We start from the raw sequence: 26,405 nt of genomic DNA on the forward strand, positions 1-26,405 counted from the left end.
CTGAAAAATACACTAAGACCATAAAACAAACAATAGGAATAACGATCAAAAAGATGTAAAAATATAATTCACAAATGATATGACTACCGTAGTTCTTGTCAGGTGCTCTTGAGTCAGTTCCGACCCATAGTGACCCTGTGTACAGTAAAATGAAACACTGCCCAGTTCTGTGCCATCCTTATAATCATTGTTGTGCTTGAGCCCATTGCTGCAGCCACTTTGTCAATCCATCTTGTTGAGGGTCTTCCTGTTTTTCACTGACCCTTTACTTTACCAAGCATGATGTCCTTCTCCAGGGACTGGTTCCTCCTGGATAACATGTCCAAAGTAGTGAGATGAAGTCTTGCCATCCTTGCTTCTAAGTAGCATTCTGGCTATACTTCTTCCAAGACAGATTTGTTCATTCTCTGGTACTCCATGGTATATTCAATGTTCTTTGCTAACACCATAATTCAAATGCATCAATTCTTCTTCGGCCTTCATTATTCATCGTCCAGCTTTTGCACGCATATGAGGCGACTGAAAACACCATGGCTTGGGTCAGGTGCACCTTAGTCCTCAAAGTGACATCTTTGCTTTTTAACACTTTAAAGTCCAAAGAGGTCTTTTGCAGTAGATTTGCCCAATGCAATGCGTCTTTTGATTTTTTTTTTTTAATTGTGCTTTGACTGAAACAAGTCAGTCTCTCATACAAAACCTTATATGTTATTATTGTTGTTAGGTGCCGTCAAGTCCGTTCCGGCTCATAGCGACCCTACGCACAACAGAACAAAACTCTGCCCAGTCCTGCACCACCCTTACAATTGTTGTTATGCTTGAGCTCATTGTTGCAGCCACTGTGTCAATCCACCTCATTGAGGGTCTTCCTCTTTTCCACTGACCCTGTACTCTGCCAAGCATGATGTCCTTCTCCAGGGACTGATCCCTCTTGACAACATGGCCAAAGTATGTAAGATGCAGTCTCACCATCCTTGTCTCTAAGGAGCATTCTGGCCGCACTTCTTCCAAGACAGATTTGTTTGTTCTTTTGGCAGTCCATGGTATATTCAATAGTCTTCGTCAACACCACAATTCAAAGGCGTCAATTCTTTTTCGGTCTTCCTTATTCACCGTCCAGCTTTCACATGCGTATAACGTGACTGAAAATACCATGGCTTGGGTCAGGAGCACCTTAGTCTTCAGGCTGACATCTTTGCTCTTCAACACTTTGAAGAGGTCCTTTGCAGCAGATTTGCCCAATGCAATGCGTCTTTTGATTTCTTGACTGCTGCTTCCGTGGCTGTTGATTGTGGATCCAAATAAAATGAAATCCTTGACAACTGCAATCTTTTCTCCATTTATCATGATGTTGCTCATTGGTCCAGTTGTGAAGATTTCTGTTTTCTTTATGTTGAGATGCAATCCATACTGAAGGCTGTGGTCTTTGATTTTCATTAGTAAGTGCTTCAAGTCCTCTTCACTTTCAGCAAGCAAGGTTGTGTCATCTGCATAACACAGGCTGTTAATGAGTCTTCCTCCAATCCTGATGCCCCATTCTTCTTCATATAGTCCAGCTTCTTGGATTATTTTTTGTTCAGCATACAGATTAAATAGGTATGGTGAAAGAATACAACCCTGACACACACCTTTCCTGACTTTAAACCAATCAGTATCCCCTTATTCCGTCCGAACAACTGCCTCTTGATCTATGCAAAGTTTCCTCCTGAGCACAATTAAGTGTTCTGGAATTCCCATTCTTCACAGTGTTATCCATAGTTTGTTATGATCCACAGTCAAATGCCTTTGCATAGTCAATAAAACACAGGTAAACATCCTTCCGGTACTCTCTGCTTTCAACCAGGATCCGTCTGACATCAGCAATGATATCCCTGGTTCCACGTTCTCTTCTGAAACCAGCCTGAATTTCTGGCAGTTCCCTGTTGATATACTGCTGTAGCCGTTCTTGAATGATCTTCAGCAAAATTTTGCTTGCGCGTGATATTAATGATATTGTTCTATAATTTCCACATTTGATTGGATCACCTTTCTTGGGAATGGCCATAAATGTGGATCTCTTCCAGTCAGTTGGCCAGGAAGCTGTCTTCCATATTTCTTGGCATAAATGAGTGAGAACCTCCAGCGCTGCATCTGTTTGTTGAAACATCTCAATTGTTATCCCATCAATTCCTGGAGCCTTGTTTTTCGCCAATGCCTTCAGAGCAGCTTGGACTTCTTCCTTCAGTACCATCAGTTCCTGATCATATGCCACCTCTTGAAACAGCTGAATATCAACTAATTCTTTTTGGTATAATGACTCTGTGTATTCCTTCCACCTTCTTTTGATGCTTCCTGCATCGTTTAATATTTTCCCCATGGAATCCTTCACTATTGCAACTCAAGGCTTGAAATTTTTCTTCAGTTCTTTCAGCTTGAGAAATGCCAAGTGTGTTTTTCTCTTTTGGTTTTCCATCTCCAGCTCTCTGCACATGTCATTATAATACTTTATTTTGCCTTCTTGAGAGGCCCTTTGAAATCTTCTGTTCAATTCTTTTACTTCATCAATTCTTCCTTTTGCTTTAGCTGCTCAACGCTCAAGAGCAAGTTTCAGAGTCTCCTCTGACATCCATCTTGGTCTTTTCCTTCTTTCCTCTCTTTTCAATGACCTCTTGCTTTCTTCATGGATGATGTCCTTGATGTCATTCCACAATTCGTCTGGTCTTCGGTCACTAGTGTTCAATGCGTCAAATCTGTTCTTGAGATGGTCTCTAAATTCAGGTGGGATATACTCAAGGTCATATTTTGGCTCTTGTGGACTTGCTCTGATTTTCTTCAGTTTCAGCTTGAACTTGCATATGAGCAATTGATGGTCTGTTCCACAGTCGGCCCCTGGCCTTGTTCTGACTGATGATGTTGAGCTTTTCCACTGTGTCTTTCCACAATGTAGACAATTTGATTTCTGTGTGTTCCATCTGGCGAGGTCCATGCATACAGTTGCCGTTTATGTTGGTGAAAGAAGGTATGTGCAATGAAGAAGTCACTGGTCTTGCAAAATTCTATCATTCAATCTCCGGCATTGTTTCTATCACCAACGCCATATTTTCCAACTACTGATCCTTCTTTGTTTCCAGCTTTTGCATTCCAATCGCCAATAATTATCAATGCATCTTGACTGCATGTTCGATCAATTTCAGACTGCAGCAGCTGATAAAAATCTTCTATTTCTTCATCTTCGGCCCTAGTGGTTGGTGTGTAAATTTGAATAACAGTCGTATTAACTGGTCTTCCTTGCAGGTGTATGGAATTATCCTATTATTGACAGCGTTGTACTTCAGGATAGATCTTGAAACTTTTTTTGATGATGATGCAACACCATTCCTCTTCGAGTTGTCATTCCCAGCATAGTAGACTGTATGATTGTCTGATTCAAAATGGCCAATGCCAGTCCATTTCAGCTCACTAATGCCTAGGATATTGATGTTTATGTGTTCCATTTCATTTTTGACGATTTCCAATTTTCCTAGATTCATACTTCATACATTCCAGGTTCCGATTATTAATGGATGTTTGCAGCTGTTCCTTCTCATTTTGAGTCATGCCACATCAGCAAATGAAGGTCCCGAAAGCTTTACTCCACCCATGTCATTAAGGTCGACTCTACTTTGAGGAGGCAGCTCTTCCCCAGTCATCTTCTGAGTGCCTTCCAACCTGGGGGGCTCATCTTCCAGCACTGTATCAGACAATGTTCCGCTGCTATTCATAAGGTTTTCACTGGCTAATGCTTTTCAGAAGTAGACTGCTGGGTCCTTCTTCCTAGTCTGGAAGCTCAGCTGAAACCTATCCTCCATGGGTGACCCTGCTGGTATCTGAATACCGGTGGCATAGCTTCCAGCATCACAGCAACACCCAAGCCCCCACAGTTCGACAAACTGATAGACACGTGGGGGAAAACCTTATATACACTTTGCTATATACTTCTAGTTGCTCTCCCCCTAATGAGACAGCACGTTCCTTCTCTGCACCCTGTGTTTCCGTGTCCATTCAGCCAGCTTCTGTCCTCCTCGGCCTTCACAGCTCTCCTCCAGAGAGGAGCTGCCCACATAGGCTCATGTGTCTACTGGATCCAAGAAGCCTACTCCTCACCAGTATCATTTTCTGTCCCATAGTTCAGTCCAATCCCTGTCTGAAGAGATGGCTTCAGGAGTGGTTCCTGTCTTGGGCTAACAGAAGGTCTGGGGATTGTGACCTCTGGAGTCCCTCTAGTCTCAGACCATTAAGTCTGGTCTTTTTACTAGAATTTGGGGTCTGCATCCCACTGCTCTCCTGCTCCTTCAGGGATTCTCTGTTGTGCTCCTTTGTCATGGCAGTCATCGGTTGTGGCCAGGCACCATCTAGTTCTTCTGGTCTCGGGTACCATCGTCTTTGATTTATGTGGCCCATTCTGACTCCTGGGCTCATACTTACCTTGTGGTCTTTGGTGTTCTTCATTCTCCTTTGCTCCACGTAGGTTGAGACCAAGTGTTGCATCTTAGATGGCCACTTGCTAGCATATAAGACCCCACATGCCACTCTCCAAAACGGGATGCAGAATGATTCTTTTTCTATAGTGGGTGATTCCTATTTCAGCCCAAGCTTGCCATTGCAACTGTAAACCTTCTCGAAATGGTCAAACACATCAGGAGGTCTACTGGTTCTGCTTCTAGTGTTTTCTAGCCCTGTATCTCTTCGCTCCAATCTGATGGGTTGCTCCCTAAACTTTGCTTTCACCTGGGTCAGACTGGGAATCCCCTTCTCTCTTTCCTGAGTTGGATCCTTTGTGTCCTGGATCCTCACAAGGTTTCATCACTCTTGGTTTACTCTCTCATTTTAATAGAATACATTTTCCAGTAGTCTCCTAGGAAGGAGTGCAGAAGAGGTTTTAGATGAGAAGATTAGTTTGGAAATCACCTCTCTCAGGATTTTGAAGGCTATTATCATCTTCTAGCACTCAGGACTGCTGTTGAGAAATTCAGTGTCAGTCTAATAACTGATCTTTTGTATGTGACCCATTTCCTCCTTCACCCCCTACGCTTTTAGAATCTTTTTAGAATTATAATGTTCTGAAATTCCACAGTGATATGCCTTGGTGATGGGTCTTTTTTTGTTCTTCCCATTTATTGGGCTGGGCACTTGGTGAGCCTTTTCAATCTAGACCAGGGACTGGCAAACTACAGCCTGTGGGCGAAGCCCGGCCACATCCATTCATTTAAATATTGTTTACGGAAAGCTACAGGGAGAGCCGGGCAATTGCTAAAGAGACTTAAGGCCCACAAAGCCTAAAATATTTACTACACAGCCCTTTACAGAAAGAGCATGCAGACCTCTGATCTAGAGGATCAAGTCACTGAGTTCTAGGAAATTTTCTTATGTTACCTATTCGAAGATTGCTTCCTCATACTTTTTTTTTTTTAATCTCCCCCTCTCCCCAACTCTGATCTCCATTACTTGGATGTTGGGCCTCCCAATTTGAATCTTATTTTATTTTCTTTCTCATATACCATCTCTAATTTCATGACTATTTTCAGGGCAGTTTTCTCAACCTTATTCCTCAATTTTTTTTTTTTTTTAATGAATCCTGCTCTTAAAAAATTTCTAAGTACACTTTCTTATTCTCTGATTCTTTATAAGTAACTACCAATTTTTGCTTCATGAATATAATATAGTTTCTTAGCTCACTGAAGCTTTCAGCAAGCTATTCTTGGTATTTCCTCCAATTTTAATTTTTTGTTTTGGTCTGTTCTGATGGTTTGATGATTCTTGGCTGTCCAGTCATATTCATAAGTGGCACTAAAGTTGATGAAGCCTTTAAGTAAACGGACTTCACTGTAGGTTGCTCTGGCAGGGACACTGAGGGTCAACATCTCCAAGTCTTTTCTGTTGGCCAAGGCAATTTCCCAAAGAGGGATCCCTCAATTTCTTGCCTGGGGCCTAGAGAGCTTGCTGCCAGTGTCTAGGAGCTGAGCAAAATGAAAAGATATCAGTTTGGCCAGCTTTCACTTAATCCCTCTTTTCAGTATGGCACCTACCCCACATCCTCAGCTGTGCCTGATAACCCTCAGTCTAGGCCAGGGATTGAGAAACTTTTCTGTAAAAGGTCAGATAGCATCTCTGTTACATTTTTTTCTTCTTCTTTCTTTTTCTACATTTCGAACAACGCTTTAAAAATGTAAATGTTGTTCTTAGCTCTCAGTTGTATAAAACAGGCTGCAAGGCCAGATTTGGCCATGAGATGTACTTTGCTGACCTGTGGCCTAGACTGTTATGCTGCCTGATTCGGTAGATACTAGCCACATGTAGCTAGTAAGCACCTGAAATGTGGCTAGTTTGATTGAGATGTACTCTAAAGTATAAAAATACATACCAGATTTTGAAGACCCAGAAGGGAAAAAGGCATGTAAAATACTCACTAAAATTTTTTTTTTAATCAATTACTTGTTGAAATGATAATAGTTTAGACAGAATTAAATATGTTACCAAATTTAACTTCACCTGTTTTTTTCTTTTATATTTTTTAAAATGTGGTTACTGGAAAATCTAAAATCCCATGTGGTTTGTACTCTATTAGATAGCACTGGTTTAGAGCCGTGCTGGTTCAGCCCCTCTAAAGAATAAACTAGTCTTCTGTTTGGTGTGGTGGAGGAAGTCTGGGTATCTAAACACTCCTTAGGAGCCCTGGTGGTGCAGTGGTTAAGAACTCGGCTGCTAACCGAAAGGTCAGTGGTTTAAACCCACCAGCCGCTCCATAGGAGAAAGTTGTAGCCATCTGTTTCCATGCCTTGGAAATCCTATGGTCAATTCTACCCTGTACTACAGGGTTGCTATGAGTCGGAACTGACCCGACAGCAACAGGTTGCATTTTTTTTGGGGGGGGGGGGGGCGCGGTGTGTAAATATTTTGTATACAGACTTTCAGCCAATCCTCTCGCTTTCAACATTTTGAAATGGCTTGCTATTGAAAGGGCACAATAGCAGTCCAAACCATTTTCTTCCCTGTCTTGGCTTAGTTTTAAGCTCTCTCTGGTCTACTAAGTTAGTTACCGCTCATCAACAAAATTTTGGAAACTAAGAAGTAGATAACCATTTCTTGTCTGTCATGTGCATTTGATGTCCCTAAAAGGCAAACAATGTTCTTCAGCATGTAACTGATCTTCCTAAACAAAATCAGGCCCTAAATATGTTAAATTTTTATTGAAATATTTCATTTTCCTTTTTTGTGACTAGTCAGAAGCCAAGGGAAAATATAAAAAATTTACACTATTAATTCAAACAATCTATTAATCTATAGTTTTAAGCTAAAATTGTATCAAGAAAAGTTTGTTATAGATACCACAAATACATACGCACATATACGCTTAAGGAGCATGTTATTCATACCATTCTCTTCTCACTCCATCCCTTATTAGCTCATCAAATACAAGCCATTTGCCAGTTTTCAAAAACCAATTTGTGATATTCCCTAACAATAGCTTGCCTGAAAGTTGTAACACAAATGAAACAGTATTCATTATAATATGAACTCTATATTAAAATATTACTAAAATCTTCTGGGTTAATACAATGCAAAAAAAATTTTTTTTTCTATGACACTTCTCAGTAATAGAAGAGTCAGTTACATAGCTGGAGTTAACAGGACAAAGTTACACAGATTATGAAATGAAAGTTGGCTCAAGGGTGTTTTATTCTGCCTCTAAAAATAAAGTAAAATAAAACTATTTCAATATAAATAATCACATCAAACAAGTTTTGGAAATATATTTCTATTTGGGAATCTACTTCTCACGCTGTGCCTCTCTCTGCCTCTGTGTTTTCTAATCTACAAAGCTAGATCGAGCCACAAGCCACTGCTAGCTGCGATAAAGTGAACAGGAGTAACAAGTGTCTATATAAAATTTAGTATATACTCTCGGGTTTTGTAGTATTTTTTTTGGTTTAATCACAGGCAAAAACAGACTGTCTGGGATAGAGGTCAAAGGCAAATGGCATATACTTTTCTTATAATTTGAAATTATAAGAAGTGACAAAAGATAAGATGCTGTTTTATTTATAGGTTCAATTCAGGAGAAGAGTTTTAAAAAGCAATTTCTCAGCATGGCATATAAAGCCCTTTACAAGCAAGACATAACCCTACTTATTTAAAGGTACAGTACTCAAGTGCACAGTTTGTTTGAATTTCCTTGCCTTTACACGTCTACTCTTTCTTCATGGAATGTCTTTTTTTTTTTGGCTCCTTCAGAGACCGGAAGCTTCTACCTCATTTCCTCTTGAAGGTACAGCTCAAATGGCACCTTCTCCATAGAGCCTACCTGCCCATCTCCCGAACTACACAGACAGAAAAGCCTCGGCAGCATGGAAGGGTTCGTTTTATCTCATTTAATCTTCTCAACAACCTTATGAGGTAATGTTTTCATTATTTCCATGTTACAGCAGCACCAGGCCATTTTACCAGTCGAGTCATGGTTTAGAATGAACAAAAACTAGGTGGAAGTGAGAGAAATTACTACATTAAAGTCCAAAACTCATGTACTCCTTGCTTCTATGCACCAACACCTGCATATAAAGTTAATACAATAGCAGAAACTCTCTGGCTTTTTATTAGAAACTTTATTCAGGTCTCTATTCTCATGTCGTCTATAATTTCACTCTGGAGGTAAGACTCATACGTAAATAAATAATTAGAAGAAAATATAAAATGGTATACGATTAAGTTACAGGAGTTCAGTAAAAGAAAATTTTAATGGACCTGGAGAAGAGTCTACAGAAAATGACAACACAGGTGAGAAAGGCATGTCAGGAGAGGTAAACACCACACACAAAAGCACAGAGGACAAAAGGAAAGACCACAGTGAGAGATGAAGGAGGTACTGATGCTGGGTTCTTCTTACGCGCCAGCCAAAGAATTAAGCCAGACCTGAGGCGAGCTGGTCATTAGGATGCTGAGCAGGGAACTGACGTGACTGGAGTGTCTGGGCTCTTGTTCAGGTTGGTAGATTGAGCAGGCAAACTATCCTCTCCAACCCCAAATTCCAGAAAAAAATCATAAAAATGTTTAAAACCCATTGCAAAGTAGAACAGTGAAGAAGGTGGTCATAAGTAGACTAAATTTATCGTTTCTAAAAGAAAAGGTGGGGAGGAGTCATATGTCTACCTTCACATGTCTATGATTTTCCCAATCTCTAGAATTAGGATATCTCTGGACTAGTATTCAACTACCTATCCCATATCTCTACTTGGATGTCCTAAATATCTCAACCTACCATCTTTAAAACTCATTTTCAACATCCCCTAACAAAACCTGTTCTACCTCAGTTTTTCCCATCTCAGTTAACATACCCCAGCCTTCCTACTAGTTTAAAGACAGCAGCTAGACAGATTCTTCTGAAATGTTAGGTCACGTCACTCCTATGCTCATGTCCAATGGCTTCCCATTTCTCTTGGAATAAAAGTGAAATTCTTTGCAACAGCCTGCAGGGTCCTACATGATCTGAACCTTTCTGCTACTAGTTGAGCACTTAACCATTTGCACCACCCAGGGACTCCACTTTTTTGCTTTACTATGTATTGTCATGTTTACTGTCTGATTCTTCCCCACTGAAATGTAAGCACCATCAGAGTAAGGCTTTTTGCCTCTCCCCCCCCGCCCCCCCTTGTCCTACGCACTTAGAACGAATAGCGCTTGGAACATAGTAATAGCTAAAATAAATGTGTGACCTGAACAATGGCAGCATCCAAAGTCCAGAATGGGGAGTGCAACCATAATCAAGCTGATTAATAAACACACTCATTGTCTGAAAGAACCTCTGTACCAGTCATCCATCTCCTCCCCAACCCTACCTGAGTAGATGGAAAGGCGTTTACCACAGAAGACTGCCTCAGAAGAACTAGGGCTTCTGGGCGAAACTATAGGTAGCTCAGCATTTGTGGGTCCTGAGGCCTGCTGGTCCCCCCCAACCTTGTACTCTACAGGAATGCTGGTCAGTCAACTTGTGTGACCACTGGCACAGCCCGAGAAACAGCCCTCTCAGTCAGGGAAGGGTCCTGAGCAGTAGGGAATGAACCTCCACAGTGAAAGAGGAACCTAGGCCAAGGACTGGTATCACTCAACCTAATTCTTTTTTAGAAATAAATGGACGACTAGAGATTGCCAGATGTTTACGTAAAACCAACAAGACAAACAAAACTGCTAAAACTCTATAGGAGGGAGGTAATCCAAGCAAAGAACGAGAAAGAAGGGAGACTTAAAATGCAGCCATAAATTCAGAAACAGGCTTTTATGAAAGAAGAATTACAGAACAAAAAGCTTTCAGAGATTAAAACTAAATTTTCAACAGAAGATCTATGGTGCTGCCTAACTAGGTAGCCGTGTGCTACATGTGGCTACTGAGCACTTGATATGAGGCTAGTCTGAACAGAAGTGGCCCGTAACTGTAAAATACACACCAAATTTTGAAGACTTAGTATGAAAAACAGAATGTAAAGCAGCCTATTAATAATTTTCTATTGACTTCATGTTAAAGTGGTAATATTTTAGATATACTGGGCTAAATAAAATATATTACTAAAATTAATTTTGCCTCTTTAATATGGCCACTAGAAAAATTTTAATTACGTTATATTTCTACTGAATAGTGCTGGTCTAGTATACAAAAAAAAAAAAAGAAAATTGCCAAGAAGAGAGAACAAGAAAAGAGAAGCAGAAAATCAAAGAAAAGAGAAAGGTCATAAGGAAATCACCCAGAAGGTGTAGCATTTGACCATTAGGAGCTCCCAAAAAATAGCACAGAGACAGGTCAAAAAAATTAATTAAAAAAAAAATTTTTTTTTTTTTTTTTTAAAAAAGAGTTTTGAGTGAGTCTTCAAACAAACAATCCACTGAGTATTGAGCTAGATAAATGGGGGGGTGGGGGGGAACCATATCCAGCCATTATCTTTGTAAATATTCAAGACTACTATGGATAAAGTTTAAAAGAATTCTAGAGAAGAGAGAAAAAAGACCACCTGCAAACATAAAGGCAGAGATTTGTGTAGTAGTGGTTAAGTGCTACCGCTGCTAAAAGCAGTTCGAATTCGCCAGGCACTCCTTGGAAACTCTATGGGGCAGTTCTACTCTGTTCTACAGGGTCGCTATGAGTCCGAATGGACTCGACGGCACTGGATTTGGTTTTTGGTATAGAAAAGACTGCAAGTGTATAAACCTTGAAAATAAAACCACACGGTGGAATGGATGAAGAGGGATAGGGAGGTGCAAAACTAACTCCTCTAACAAATGGGCAGTGAAGAGATACAGTTGGAAGTTAATATAACGAGATACAAGTTTAAGTTATAAAAAGAAACCAACAGCAGAAATACAAATAATAACTATCAAGAACTGGCATGGGAAGGGAAGAAGTCTTCATTTTTCATGGTGGAGAGTCAAGAGTTATAATCTGTAGCCCTGGTGGCACAGTGGTTAAGAGCTCAGCTGCTAACAGAAAGGTCAGGGGTTTGAAACCACCACCCACTCTGCACAAGAAAAGACCTGTTGATCTTGTTCCCATAAAGATTAGAGCCTTGGAAGCCCAATGAAGCAGTTTTACTCTATCCTGTAGGGTTGCTGAGTCAGAATTGAGTCGACGGCACACAACAACTTAATATGGTTATAACTACGAAACAGAAACGTTATTTAGTGTTATGGAGGGAGCCACCAAAAGTACTAAAAGCAGAAATGGTTAAAAGTAATTAATTCTGAGAATAAGAATGAGGAGAAAAGTACAATTGTATAAGAGATCCCACCCTTTCCTCCCATTTTATGCCCTTCTGTGCAGTTTGAGATTTTCTTTGCCATATGCAAAAGAGTTAAAAAAAATTAATCTGGCAGTAATAAAGTAGGAAGAACTGAAAATGAACTATGCTAAACAGAAAAATCAACTAGGAAACTACAGCAATGATACATGCAGAATAGGGGAAATACTGAAGAAAACTATTAGTAATGGGAATGTCAGAAGAGTAAAGCCACTAGGCTTTTAGAGAAAGGAATAACAAGATGTGCTTGAATAGATATCTTGAATGAAGATAATTTCTAAGTTGAAATTTTGGGAGAAATACTAAAGAGAAGATGGAACGGACATGACGAATGAGATCATAACAGTTTAAATTGAGTACATTTGAACGGATGAGTTCTACAAAAGGAATTCGCAGTGAGGATCCATTATTGGAATTTAGGGGGTCCGTGGCCCTCTCAGAGCCCTGGTGGTACTGTGGTTACGAGCTCAGCTGCTAACAAAAAGGTCAGCTGTTCAAATTCACCAGCAGCTCCTTGAAAATCCCATAGGGGGTAGTTCTATTCTGTCCTATAGGGTCGCTATGAGTTAGAATCAACTTGAAGTCAATAGGTTTGGTTTTTTGTTTTTTTTTTTTGGTGACCCTCTAAAATGATATGCCAATTTTTGTATGTAAGCGCACATATGCAGTTGAAGGGTGGGAAGGTTAGGGGTGGGCAATAGCCCACTGCTTTCTTGAAATTCTCAGAAGTGTCTAAGATACTACTCTATTTAGCTGAAAATATGGGTCTGGATAAAAAGTGGAGGATTACAATAACAATAAAAAAGACAGCTAAGTGCAGAGTTTTGTATAAGGAAAAAAAAAAAAAAGAGGTGGTACAGGAAAGAAGCATTAGCAACAAGAAGAAACTCTAGAGAATACCAAAATGAAGGCAGAAAAGTGGTAGATGAGGATTACATAAGAAAAGGAATTTAAACTTGGAGTCAGTCAATGGTGGAAGCAGCATATCCGATAGATTTATGGCGATAAAAAGCCTACATCATGAGATTAAAAAGGAATGGAGTTGAGATTAATAATGAAAGAGAGAGAGAGAGAAATTGATCAATGTCTTATAGAAGGTTTATTTAAAAAAAGAAGTCTTGTGCAGGACTGTGGACAGAAACTATTTCTTAAAATTCATATAAATTTCTCAGAAATTTGGATTTCACTCTTCAAAATGACTGAGTTAAAGTCTTCAACTGAACGATGAAGTAGTATAAAACAACACCCCAACTTCCAACAAACTACAGTTCACTCCCGTTATTTGCAGTAGTTCTGTTCTGTTGCCTGGAATACTGAGCCAGCAAACACAGACCCAGCCTTGTTGGATAAGCTTGGAACATGCATGTTGGGCCACTTAAGTTTTCCACTGCTCTGTACATGCGTGTGTCTGTGAATACTAGGATGCACCACAGTACTGACTTTCGGGCTACCAACAAATTTTAGCGAGTAGAAAAATTCGCAAATACTGACAGAATTCACGAATAATGATTATTCAAATATTCAAACCCTTTAGAAGGAACTACTTACATACAAACATGGAAACCTCAGGTTCAGACGAGCACTGCTAAGGCTAAGCACTTTGACAGCAGAAATAATCTACATGAGGCGTAATTTTCGTAACAATTACTGAAACTTCGCTGAATACCCATTTCCAACCAAAACTGCGGAGCTGCTAGTTTCTGATGGCCGTCTGTGCAGGGGGTCACCCATCTGTGCCCTCCATCACAATGCAGTGGTAACCGGACATGGTTTCTGTGTCTGTCCTTTATTTTCCTGGCCTCTGGCAACTACCTCAGGGGTTACTTGTTTGTCCACTCTTAGCAGCGATTACCTATTATGTTTTGGGTTCTCTCCTGGTTCTTCCTATTATCTACAAATGTGTTTTACACTCAATAATACTATTAAAAAAAAAAAAACTACCTTTTATTAATTACTCTTCTGTTTTACGGAGTGTGTGTGTAAGTTGTGTACAGTATAATTACAATTTCTAACTCTTGGAATTATCCTTGTATGTTTAAATTTAAATATGGAACCAAAACAATTATATCCCTTAAACTTATCATATTTCTATCCACAGAAAATTTTATTTGTATCTGTTAGGACATGACTCAAAAAAGTTGGATGGATTATCATCATACTTGGTGGATATTTCCAGTGATCTGACTGAATATATAGGCTCTGTGCGAAAAACAAAATTCATTTTGGGAGGAGATCCCAGGAGACCCTTTCTCAAGAGCTAAGTAGCTATTCCTCAGAGCAGATGAGACTAAACAATAACAAGAGGCCCCTCTGACTGCCTGCTGTCAGGGGAACTTGACACATATATTAAGACAATATAGACGCAGAAAATGAAAACAGAGCACGTTTTCAAACGTGAGATCCAAATCAAAGCTCACATGAAGAAATGATTAGAATTACTGGCTTGCTGTGGAGCAAATGCTTCTCAACTGGAAAAGTTCACCCATACAGAGGTCCATCTAACAATGGTTATCAACAGAACAAAACAGGGATTAAAAGCATCAGTCATCTCTAAAAAGTTATCATTTTGTTTAAAAAATGGGATATCTAGTTTGGCTTGCTCCATTTTAGTTACTGAATGTACTTGAATTTTGTAAAACTTTTGTTACAAAGTCTCCGCTAATTCAGAAAAATAATGATGACAACCAAAAACAAAAAACAAACAGCTGCTGTCAAGTCAGTTCTGACTCATGGAGACCCCAATGTGTGTCAGATTAGAACTGTGCTCCATTAGGGTTTTCAATGGCTGATTCTTCAAAAGTAGATTGCCAAACTTTTCTTTGGAGGCATCTCTGGATAGACTCAAACCTCCAATCTTCTGGTTAGCAGTTGAGCACGCTAACCCCCAAATGAGGCTATATTATAATTTCGAGTGAAGTTCTAAACTCCACTGAAATGACAATGTTAACAATTTTATTCAATCAGCAGTTCAGATATAAACAGAATGATCTTATATTACACTATTAAACCTGATGGTAATATCTCAAGATCAATATCTTACAGAACCAGCCAAGACTATTTCAACTTCCTAGTTAAATTAATCACGTAAAGTCATACTGGTTGCAGATTAATCTGTAACTACTAGCCAAAAGGTTGGTAGTCTGAACCCATCCAGAAGCTCCTCAGAAGACAGGCTTGGCAATCTGCTTCCCAAAGATGGCAGCCTTGAAAATCCTGTGGAGTGCACTTCTACTCTGCATGCGTGGAGTTGTCACGAGCCAGAACAGACTTGATGACAACCAACACCATCAGTATAAAAATAAAACTCCTTGAAGTCTAAAGATATTTTGTATGCCATTAAGTCCATTGAAAATAGTTTAAATTTACCATGAGTGTGATTTTTACAAAAGAACAGACAAGAAACTTTAACATTTTGTGTCTAGCATAACAAGTATCTCCTCACTTATTAATGGTTATTCCAAATATTTAGTAATATAAGAATAAAAGTTCTGCCTTTCAAATGGCTGACAAGACACAATCTACTTTTAACATTAGTATGTTCATAGTTTAGTCCTGTAGAGTAAAAAGAAAAGGTGCAAACAATAATGTAAGCTTACCTTCTTTGAATCTCCAATTCCTCTTGTGAAGGACCATTCTGTACTTGGGCGGGTAGTTGTGAGTTCTGTCTAGGCAATGTTGGCCCTATAAAGGGAGGAAAACATTCAGATGAATATTAGCTTTACGTTTAGTTGGACAATGGAGGTAAAACCATGAGAATAACATAAAACCACCACATATTTACAAATGTGTCTTCTTTTTGTCTAGCAAAATAAAATATAAGCTTTACATAACACACAGCAAATGAAAGGCTGCAACATAATACTGTCATCATCTCCAGAAGGCTTACTTGAAACAAATGGAAAAACATCAACAATAAAGGAAAATAAACATTTATATATGAAGAGCTTGAGTAAAACAAGTGTTCAATGAGCATCTGAATAGGCACCTAAGCTGGACATTTTCTAAGACAATGAGACGTTCTTTTTGGTGTAATTATTCATGAAGTGAAGAGGGAAAACTTAAATGAAAAATCAGAATTCAAAAACTCACCTAAATAGAACACTGGAAATGAAAAACAGGAGAGAGAAAGCATGAGAACCTTATTACTAGACTGAAGCACGCTAATGTATTTAACAAACTTGCCCAATTTAAGCTGCAATTTTTGTTTAAGGCCTGGCATTTCCAGGACTGGTGAAAACAAACATATGCTAAACTTCTATATAATACTTAACCTACCCAGCTACATTTTTAATGCAACAGGGGTAATCTTAATAACTTTTCATTTGGGGTAACGAGAACACCTACACCCACAACATGGTTCTGTCCCGAGAAACTAACGCCCAGCCATTGCCATGTACTCATACGATGCCAACCAAGTGACAGCATCTTAGAATGCCACTAAACTATGGGATACCTTAATGTCACTGGTTTTAAGAACTGTGTCATAAAATGAGATAAATACTGGACGTAACAAATAATTCCTAGAGTTTAAATAAAACAATCCTGAAATCTACTCCAACAAACAAGAGAGAAATAGTAATCTTCCACTCTTGGAGAAGAAAGTGAGTCATGATATACTGTACACAGTTTTGAATTCTAATGTGCCAGTAAATGCCCTTAGCAGATATTTGGAAAGCTTTCTGTAGACCACTAGTATAAAAAATAGTGAATAAATAGATGCAGTAAGTAAATAAATGCTGTACACTAAAACAAATCCTTGTAATTCTATCGAAGACAACAGCACCGAGTATTTATTTTATACTAGTGGGAGTGACTTCACAACTAGAAGGATGAGATTCATTAGGAAGTAATGCAGTACTGGTAGATCCCAAGTGTAGGACATCAGAAATAATTTGATCTGAACTTACCTAATAAATTTTTTCCTCACCTCTTTATAAATGTTTTTAATCATTTAATTTGTCCTCCAAAGACAAATTAGATGACAACTGCAGTAATATGCTTAATTAGATTTCCTAAAAGAGTCTGCTGTTTTGAGTAACCAAATAAAAGAAATATAAAAATATATTAATCCCATTTAATAAATAATAAAAAACACAAAAACTTTAAAAAATTAAATACATACACAGTTAAATGTTTGCATAAATGAAAATATATAGCTGTTGTCAAGTAAACAGACTGGAATTCTTTCCTTGGGAAATTAACATAATGATGTAAAAACAGACTGTCATTTGAAGCCATACGCTAATGCCTAATACTTCACAGGGGAAAGTCTGCCTATTCTAGCAGGAAGGGGTGGACAGAGTAAATTTGAGAAAATGTAGTATATTTAAAGGAAGTACCTTATACAGTCAAAGTTACACTTATCGAAAAAATTAAATGCAAACATTTAGAATGAAAAACTCATGAGACCATTTTGGCCTAACTACTTTTGAAAATAACTTATTTTTGAGTATTTAAGTGAAAACCTCATGTTTAAATACTTAAACAGCTGAATGCCAGTGAGTTAGACCTGTTATTTGGCATCTCTCTCAAAGAAAAATACAATCTTACTATTCCATCAATCAAGAATGTAATCATACTATCTAGAAAAGGCATTATCTCAATGATAATATTAATGGATTAATAAATTCACCAACTAAATCTAGCAATATAAGTTTTAATTCAAACATATAAATTCAATAAAAAGATGTCAAAAATTTCAACTCAACCCTACTGCTTTTATTCAACAGATTTTTAAAAAACCTAAAAAAAGTGTGAAATAACTCGTACAAACAAAAAACTAAATGAGAAGAAAAAGTATCATTTAGCAATTTACAGAAACTCCTTTAGATTTTTTTTTTTTAAGCTAAAAGCTTATTCAGCCAACTTGTTTATCAAGGTTTAAAAACTGTGAGCAATATTTTATGGGTGATATCATTATAAAAATAATTCCTACAGTTTATTCATACAGCTGAGAAGGAAATTTCAAAGAAGGTCCTTATAAAGTGGGAGGAATTTTTCTCAAAGAAAAACTCTTCTAATTCCTTTCTACCTGGTTCTTTGTGATAATGGGTTATTTGTCCTTCCATAAACATTTTTTAAACGGTGATGGTGGGGGGTTCCCCTTCGCATTTTCTCACATTTATATTTAATCTGGTTGCTTTGTTTTTTCTTTAATATTGTCAAATTACAATGATAAGCACATTGAAACCACGTGCATTTAAAAATAATATAAACACACTTTAAGCATTAAATAAAAGTTCCAAATAAATCATGAATTTCAGGTACACATTTTTTCCCTCCTATGGAACATTCTAATAGGTCAGAAAACTGGCAAAGAATACCAAAGACACCACATACAGCATGAAGCAGCAACTAATATTAGGCAAGGCTGTCAGCCGCCACTGCTTGCTAGAATATTACTTCACGTAAGTCATATACCTAAATGAGTATCTGTGTTCTCATAGAATACAAAAAAAGGTACTTTCCTAACCATTTCAGTGGGCAAATGACAATATTTCATGAGCACCATGTGATGATTAATAGCCCTTTTTTGGAATGGGGAAAAACAGAAGAAACAACCAAGGTTAAGAAATAAGTGAACCTGCTTTGTTCCTACTCTATTATCATCAAGGACAGTAGCTGTTTGGAGCTTAATTTTCTCCCTGTTCTATGACCCTAAAGACAATGGTCGATCTTAATTTGTCCTGGTTAGAAAAAACAGATATGTGCACTTTTTCCCTATAGCAAATCATCTGAATTACCTTACTGTTTCTAATAAAGCGTGGCAATGCGACTGACCTGGTATCCTATAAAGGATGGTAGTAAGATCTCTACACCAAGTATGGCATTTCAGTCTTGCCTTTAATATTGAGTCTTGGCTAATGCACATTTCACTTATGCCACATTTTAATTTTCACAAATAAATCTAGTTTCACACTTAGCCACAGATTATTTAAAAACACATGACTAGACAACAAATAAGGGTATAATACACAATGCAATCAAGTTTAAACTTCGCAAAGTGGTAATTATATTATTGCTTATACATGGTTAAATCAATTAAGGTAATATTGGCAAATGAAGATTAAATCAATTAAGATAATATTTAACGACTTAAAATTTCACCTTTATTAAGGTCAAATCCATCTTTTCTCTGCAACTGGGTGAACTATTATTCTATATGTGAATATCAACATATTAAGGAGCAAATATATAATAACATCAAGGAAGTTTTCAAAATGAAATAAACACAAACACAAATAATCACTCACAGCTAGCTAAGGCCTGGAAGAACCCCCAGGAGGAGGCAGAAAGTCACTGATTAAAAACTTAATCTACAACATTTAATTGCAGAACTGGGAGGCAAGGAGGACTTATAAAGAGCCAGGCATAGGCTCACTGCTGTAACTGTGTTACCTGGAACAATCCTAAAATATAACTTCAGATGACTGATTTCAAAAGACATTAAATTTGGGGGGGAAACTTACAACACAAGTTTCTTTGCCTAAACCAGTAAACCAAGTAGGTACATAAATTTTAAAAATAATTCTCTTCATAGGTAAAGAAACAGTATCAGTAATGCTGATACTAAAAACTGAGTCACACAGGACAAAGTGAATACACACAGCAATATTCTAAACTGTTGGTATAAAATTTTAGCAGAATATAATTTTATAACTCCCTAATAAAATAACCTGGCTGTACTGGGTAGTGGGTTAGTCAAGCAATACATGAGTCAAAAGAAAAAAGGGTCAAAGAATTAAAGTTGCTTTTTGGAACTTGGGTTTTCAAAACAAAGTTTTAAAACTAAATAGGGATAAAAATACAAGAATATAGACAAGGATTAATTATCTCTAATTTGGAGTGGCTAAGTAACAGATCTAGTTTGTCCATGCAAAAACCACACACATGTGCACATGTGTGTGTATGAAGGCGGGGGTGAAAAGCAAAGACTCTATAGGCCTAAATTCACTCCTGAGCCACAGGTACCTAACCTAGTGAATAAAGGAGGCCATCGATCAGAAATCACCCATTAAAACAATAGCTCACATCTGCCTCACAACATGCACACCTAAAATTAACTCAAGTTATACAGAAGCTTCCTCCAAACGGAGCACATTTACATTTCCCAAATTACATTAGGACGGATATAATTTTTTTCTTTAAATTCTAAATTAAAAGTTTGCTTCCAAACAAAATAGTTAAAAATAAAAACCCCTCTCATTTGTGTTTGGACAGGTGAACAAGAATTAATTATAAGATCTTAATTCTAACTTAATCCTCACTAACAGGCCAACTCAAAAGCTGACCAAATCATCTACATGAGCCACAACGAATATTACAACATAAAAACAGTAGCTTGCTCTAGATCCCGAATACCACAAATCAGACTATGGCCTAAGGAAACAAAAGTTATGGAAATGTGCAAGTAGTATGTAGCACAGCTTGAAAAAGGAATGTAAACATAATGTTGCTTACCACAGAAAATACATCGCAAATTAGTGCTGTCCTGCGTAGCAGTAACCTTGCTCTGGGCTGCAACAGACACCTTGGTGTTAGAAGCTTCAAAGTACAACGGGGCCATCTGAAGAACTTCACGTAAACTAAAAGGTGCTTTGAAATGTTCAAAATGTATTTATACGTACGTCCTATCTAGATCCTCATCCTGGAAAGCTCTGTAATTTAATACAAAACGTTTCTCCTTTAACATAAGCCTTTTAAGAAATGTTGTATATTATTTGTGGAAAAACCCTAAATAAGCCACAGATCAAATCATGCATTAGTGGATAGCTTAATTTGTTTCCTGAGTTACACAATCCAAGAATGCAATCCACAGTTGAAGATTATAATTTTAAAAAGTAAGCTGGGACGAGGTGTAGGAAGTCAAGATTTATGGCCATTAGAGTTAATTTCATGATAGCTACTACCCTTTTTTTTTTTAGTATTGCTCATTTAGTAGAGTTTGCATTTGAAAAAAAAAATTTAGGGGAAATGTTTAACACTAATTGGAAAATAACTGATTTCTACTGATTGAAAAAAGACCAAACGAAACTACTGGTAAACAGAGCCTACTGAACTAAGAAGTTTTATATTCACTGGTAAAATGAGAATATTCTCATTTGCTTTGAACTTTGGAAAATTAAAGCTACTCTTTGTTCTTCCACGCTACATTGGATTGTTCCTTTTTTTCTTTATATACATATCTGTCAAAATACCTTATTTAAAATGTGTGGCCAGTTCCAAAAGTCATTTAATATTTAGGTTATCTACATTAATATTTAGCTTACTTCTTAATGAAGTATATTCTCCTTAGCAGAAAACTCAATGAGAAGGAGGTGGTAATTTATGAAAAGGAGAAGGGTTTATCCAAAATCAAAGAATTTATACATCGATAAATTTCAGTAAAACCCCAAGAAAATTATTTTCAGCTTTGGAAAGGTTTTCTTTTTTCATTGACATTAACCAGGAAATAGTTAATGGGTTAAAAATATACTGGGTTAAGAAAGACCACATCAAGGCAAACAAGACAGTATTTTGACTCCCCTCCCCCAAACTGTATTTTTTAAATAATACAACTTATGCTAACTAAGTTTCCATAAAATAGATCCAAACCAATTTACATTTAAAAGATGCATACATCTGAAAATGGTAGTAAGTCTTAAATAATAATTTTTGATAGAAATTAGATTTATATAACCCCATCAAACTGAAGTCTCAATTTTAAAAATATTACATACAGCAGATATTTTCAAACACAAGGAAATAATTAAGATTGATAAACATCACTTTTGCTAAGTACTTCCAACTACCCCATCATTAAAATCACATGCACAGAAATATTTACAGTGCTGACGTAAGATACAGAAAAGACCACAGGCATGCCGATAAAACTTCTGAGCTAAGGAGAGAAACAATCTAGAATAACTGTATTTTAAGTTTAAACTGCTTTTTATATCCATCTTACGAATGTTTGTAAATAACATCTATCAACGTAAAAAAAAAAAAAAGCCTAATTTTCAGGTTTTACAGTTCTTTTAATCCATATTTAAAGGAAAACATAAAAACTTACAAGAAAAACTTGAGAAATTATCTCGTCTCTGACAGCAAAGAAACTGCCACACCCCGTTACCAATCATTTTGGCAAAAAGTCATCGCCTTCCTCCTGACAATCGTCAGGATGCAGGTGAACCATCATCACTGCGTAAGACAAACAATTGCAACCAACCCTCCATCTTCTCACAGTTTAAACTATTATACAACATTCTCGCACTTGGTAACCCTAAGCATCCTCTTTCTACTGACTTTTACTTCATACTATCAGGTAAAATACTGATTGAAATTCTGATAAGGCTGCTTGAATTCTACTGCAGTTTGCATTTCCTGAAGACACTAAATTATTTATTCTATCATATGCATAAGGCTAACAGCACTTCCTGTTTAATACTGATGCAATTAACCCTTTCTTCAACCAGTGGCGGGGGTGGGGACGGAAAATGGGAAAGAACATTCATTGTCCAGGTTTGAATAACATTCAGTAATACGGTAATTTCACCATAATTACTTTTAGAACTAGCACAGATGTTCCAAATACCTTACATTTTACCTATGAAAGGACATTTCTCATTTAGTTACCAGGAAAAAAAAAAAAAAACTGGTTGCCGTTCAGTCAATTCCGACTGATAGGGAGGGACCCCGCAGGACAGAGCAGAACCTCCCCATAGAGTTTTCAGGGCTGCAGCCTTTACAGGAGTAGATTGCCACATCTTTCTCCCTTAGAGCAGCTGGGGGTTTGAACCACCAACCTTTCAGTTAGCAGTCCAGCACTTAAACACTGTGCCATCAGGGCTCCTTCCTCTTTAAGTCAAAAAGGCATACTAAAATAGGCTTAGGGGTGAGATGTACCAAAAATATAAAATTTAACATATTAGATGTCTACAGAAGAAAAATGATCCTCTCCATCAGCTACTCGGACACTAAAATTGTCTAGTCATGGCTGGTCATTTATTTCTCATCCAGTCTGAGAAACAGTCATTTTCCGGGCTTTTCCTCCTGTATTTCACCATTAGGGGGTTTGTACGAGCAGGAAAATGTAGAAATCTGGGGTGGGATGTTAGCAGAAAGTGACAGGCTGTTTAGATTTGCTCAGCATTGGAAAGTTACTATGTAGACCCTCAGCATTCATGTTTCCACTATTAGCTGTTAGTCCCAACGCCCTTTGTAATGGGACACTACTCACCTCAGCATTTTTCTGAGGACTAAAGGAGACAATGTTTGTTTAAAGGCTGGTTTGAATTTGATTTGCCTCTGCGGAAAGCTGGTCTGTTGAGTGACTCAGTCAGTGCAGCAACAGAACTAGTGGTTTTCACACTTTCGAGCATCCATAAGGCCCCCAGATATTTCTCTCGTGATTGCCAGGCTCTACGTATACATTTTAGAGAGTGAAAAGGAAAACATGTCTGCTTTTTCCTAAGGTATCTAGAATAGAGAGAAGGAAGATACTGCAGTGGCATGGCTGCCTGCATCCAAAAAACAGGTACCATATTGCAGGGCAGCGTGCTAGGAGACACAAGAATTACAAACCATAAATGTTATCCAAAGCAATGGTATTTTCAAAGCAGAATTTTGAAACATTTTCAAAAGTATTATTTCAAATCTTGTTTTAATATATATCGGAAAAAAAAAAAAACCACTGTTGTCGAGTTGACTCCGACGGATAGCAATCCTACAGAGCAGAAGTGTTTCCAAGGAGTGGCTGGTGGATTTGAACCGCCCATCTTTTCATCAGCAGCCGAGCTCTCAACCACCGTGCCGTCAGGGCTCCATACCCAGCACCCAGTGCCCTCGAGTCGATTCCGACTCATAGCGACCCTACAGGATGGAGTACAACTGCCCCACAGAGTTTCCAAGGAGCGCCTGGCGGATTCGAACTGCCAACCCTTTGTATAGATACATATATACATAATTTTAATAAGAGAAAATATTTATTTATTTTAGGAAATAGAACATGCATTGACAGCCACAATAAAAGAATATAATCATACAGTACTTTTCTTAAAAAACTCAATCTTAGGCAAAGCTGTATATAACCGGCCTCCCCCACCCCTTCATTTCTGATACTCTGAGAACCCTTCCTCCCAACTTCAGAGCTCCAATGCATTTTATTCCTTTCTCCTAAATAAATACTGAAAATGACTGCTAACAGTTGATTCCGACTATTTAATCAATTTCCACTTCCTGCCATTAAAAAAAAACTAATTTCTCTCTCAAACTATTTCCACTGCACTCTGCTTGTTATCTCTCTTGAAGACTAGTAGTCTTCGTAAACCAAAAAACCAAGCCTGTTGCCCTCAAGTCAATTCGGACGCATAGTGATCCTACAGGACAGAGTAGAACTGCCCACAGGGTTTCCAAGGAGTGGCTGGTGAATTCGAACTGTCGACCTTTTGGTTAGCAGCCAAGCTCTTAACCACTGGCCTACCAGGGCTCCAGTAGTCTTCATAATGGGATGCATATATCCCAGAAGGTCTAAAAACATTGAGGCAGGGAAGAAAATACTAGTAGCATTTCTATTTCCATTAATTTTTTTCTCATCCTTCTTCTATTCCCGTCTTTTCTTGTTTTACAGCGTATGCAAGATATCTCAGTACCGAAGTACATATATAAACTATACACTAACATGTATTAGAGGATAAGCTCAGACATTAGGAGACCACCAGCCTAAACTATTACAATAGCACCCCTTCTTCTAATTTTGGCACCTCTTCTTTTTTTTTTCTTTTCCCCACTGCAACCAGAGTGGTATTTTAATAAGTAAACCAGATCAAATTATCTCTCTTAATAAATGCTCTTTAATTGCTTTACATTACTCTTAAGATAAACATCAAAATTCAGTGCTTTCTCCCCACGACCTGATCACTGCACAGCCCACCCAATACATACGCTGTCACTCTCTATCCCACAGCTACGCTCGCTGGTCTTTCAACTTCTCAAATGTGCTCCATGTTCTTTCCCGCTGGAGGGCCTTTTGTACATATGCATGTGCCTCCTGCCTATGATACTGGTCAACTGGTATGCTTCTTTTTGCACAAATCAGAACTTTCTGGCAGCCAACACTCAACTGTTGTTGTCAGGTGACGCTGAGTCAGTTCCGACTCATAACAACCCTATAGGACAGAGCAGAACTGCCCCACAGGGTTTCCAAGGAGCAGCTGGTGGATTCAAACTGCCAACCTTTTGGTTAGCAGCTGAGCTCTTAACCACTATGCCACCAGGGCTCCTTGGAAACCCTATGGGGCAGTTCTACCCTGTCCTATAGGGTCACTAGGAGTAGGAATCGACTTGACCGCAACAGGTTTTTTTTGTGTGTGTGTGGGGGGGAGGTTTCACTAGGAATTCTTATTCTCTACTTTGACAGTCTTATTATATATGTGTGTATATATAATATTTGGAAACCCTGGTAGTGTAGTGGTTAAGCGCTACAGCTGCTAATTAATTAAAGGGTTGGCAGTTTGAATCCGCCAGGTGCCCATTGGAAACTCTATGGGGCAGTTCTACTCTGTCTATAGGGTCGCTATGAGTCGGAACTGACTTGACGGCACTGTGTTTATATATACTTTTTTCTATTAGCCATTTAGAAAAAATTTAAAGGTAAGTATAATGTAAAATTATATAATATGAAAATTTCTAGGCAAAGTGGTCCAAACTAATATTTTGGGTTCAAAAATGGTTTGTTTTGGTTCCTTTTGCTGTGAATGGGAGTGGGAGACAGAAAACAGAATTCCAACAGCCTACAAATGAAGTTTGGGGAAAAATGATAAAGACACCCAATTCCATGAGGAAAGCTCACTGTGTTGTGGGTGGGGGGAGTGGGGGGGGTCGATCAATGATCTGAGGCTGCCTCAGATCACTATTAAAGAAAGAGCACACAATTTCAAATCACCCACATGTAGAGAGCTGAAATTCATTTAGCCAAAAGAGATTTCACTCTAAAGGTGTAGATACTTTCAAGAACCATGTATCTGTCCTTTCCTACCTCTTTAAGAGAAGAAAGAAATCAGAGAAACATGAAGTATGAAGTTTCTAACACTCCGAGCTACAAAAGTTGTAGGTTGTGGAAAAGCTGAAGGCAGTGGAGGTAGGGCGATGCTGGACAAGAAAGCTGAGCCTTGGGACTAAGAGAATAAACGGCGGAGGCGTCACGATTTCGTCAAGTGTTCATTTCTATCTTCAGTATGGCATAGAAAATTGCAATACAGCTCTGCTTTAAACTATTTACCAAGTTTTAAAATGTTGGGTGTTTTTAAAACTAAAGGATCTGAGAAAGGCTTTTTGCTTTGTTTTTTAATCTCTTAATTTAAAAAGTATTCCTAGGATCTAGTCATTACTCTCACTGTACACCACACTCAGTTTTCAAAATACCAAGCATGATACATCCTAGGAGATGGAGGAACCCTGAAAACATCATGCTAAGTAAAAGAAGCCAGTTGCAAAAGACCACATATTGTGTGATTCCATTTATATGAAATAGTCAGAATAGGTAAATCCACAGACAGATTAGTGGTTGCTGGTGACTACAAAGTATGGGAGGGGCTGAAGTTCTAAGGTGACAGCTAAAGGGTTATGACAATTCTT

At 38.0% G+C, this 26,405-nt stretch overlaps 1 protein-coding gene across 7 annotated transcripts in view; it reads right to left on the bottom strand.

The window, feature by feature from the left end:
• The window catches only part of ENAH (ENAH actin regulator), a 174,145-nt gene that overhangs the window by 30,908 nt on the left and 116,832 nt on the right, over positions 1-26,405 (bottom strand). For 5 of the 7 annotated variants that reach the window (XM_049868467.1, XM_049868466.1, XM_049868465.1 and 2 more), the window contains exon 4: positions 15,389-15,473. In XM_049868467.1, coding sequence (XP_049724424.1) covers positions 15,389-15,473 — 85 coding nt within the window. Of the gene's footprint in view, positions 1-15,388; positions 15,474-20,252; positions 24,012-26,405 lie in introns of those variants that run through there. The other 2 variants (XM_049868468.1, XM_049868463.1) reach the window with 2 other exon arrangements.

Source organism: Elephas maximus, chromosome 24 (assembly GCF_024166365.1).
Source record: "Elephas maximus indicus isolate mEleMax1 chromosome 24, mEleMax1 primary haplotype, whole genome shotgun sequence".
Lineage (NCBI taxonomy): Eukaryota > Metazoa > Chordata > Mammalia > Proboscidea > Elephantidae > Elephas > Elephas maximus.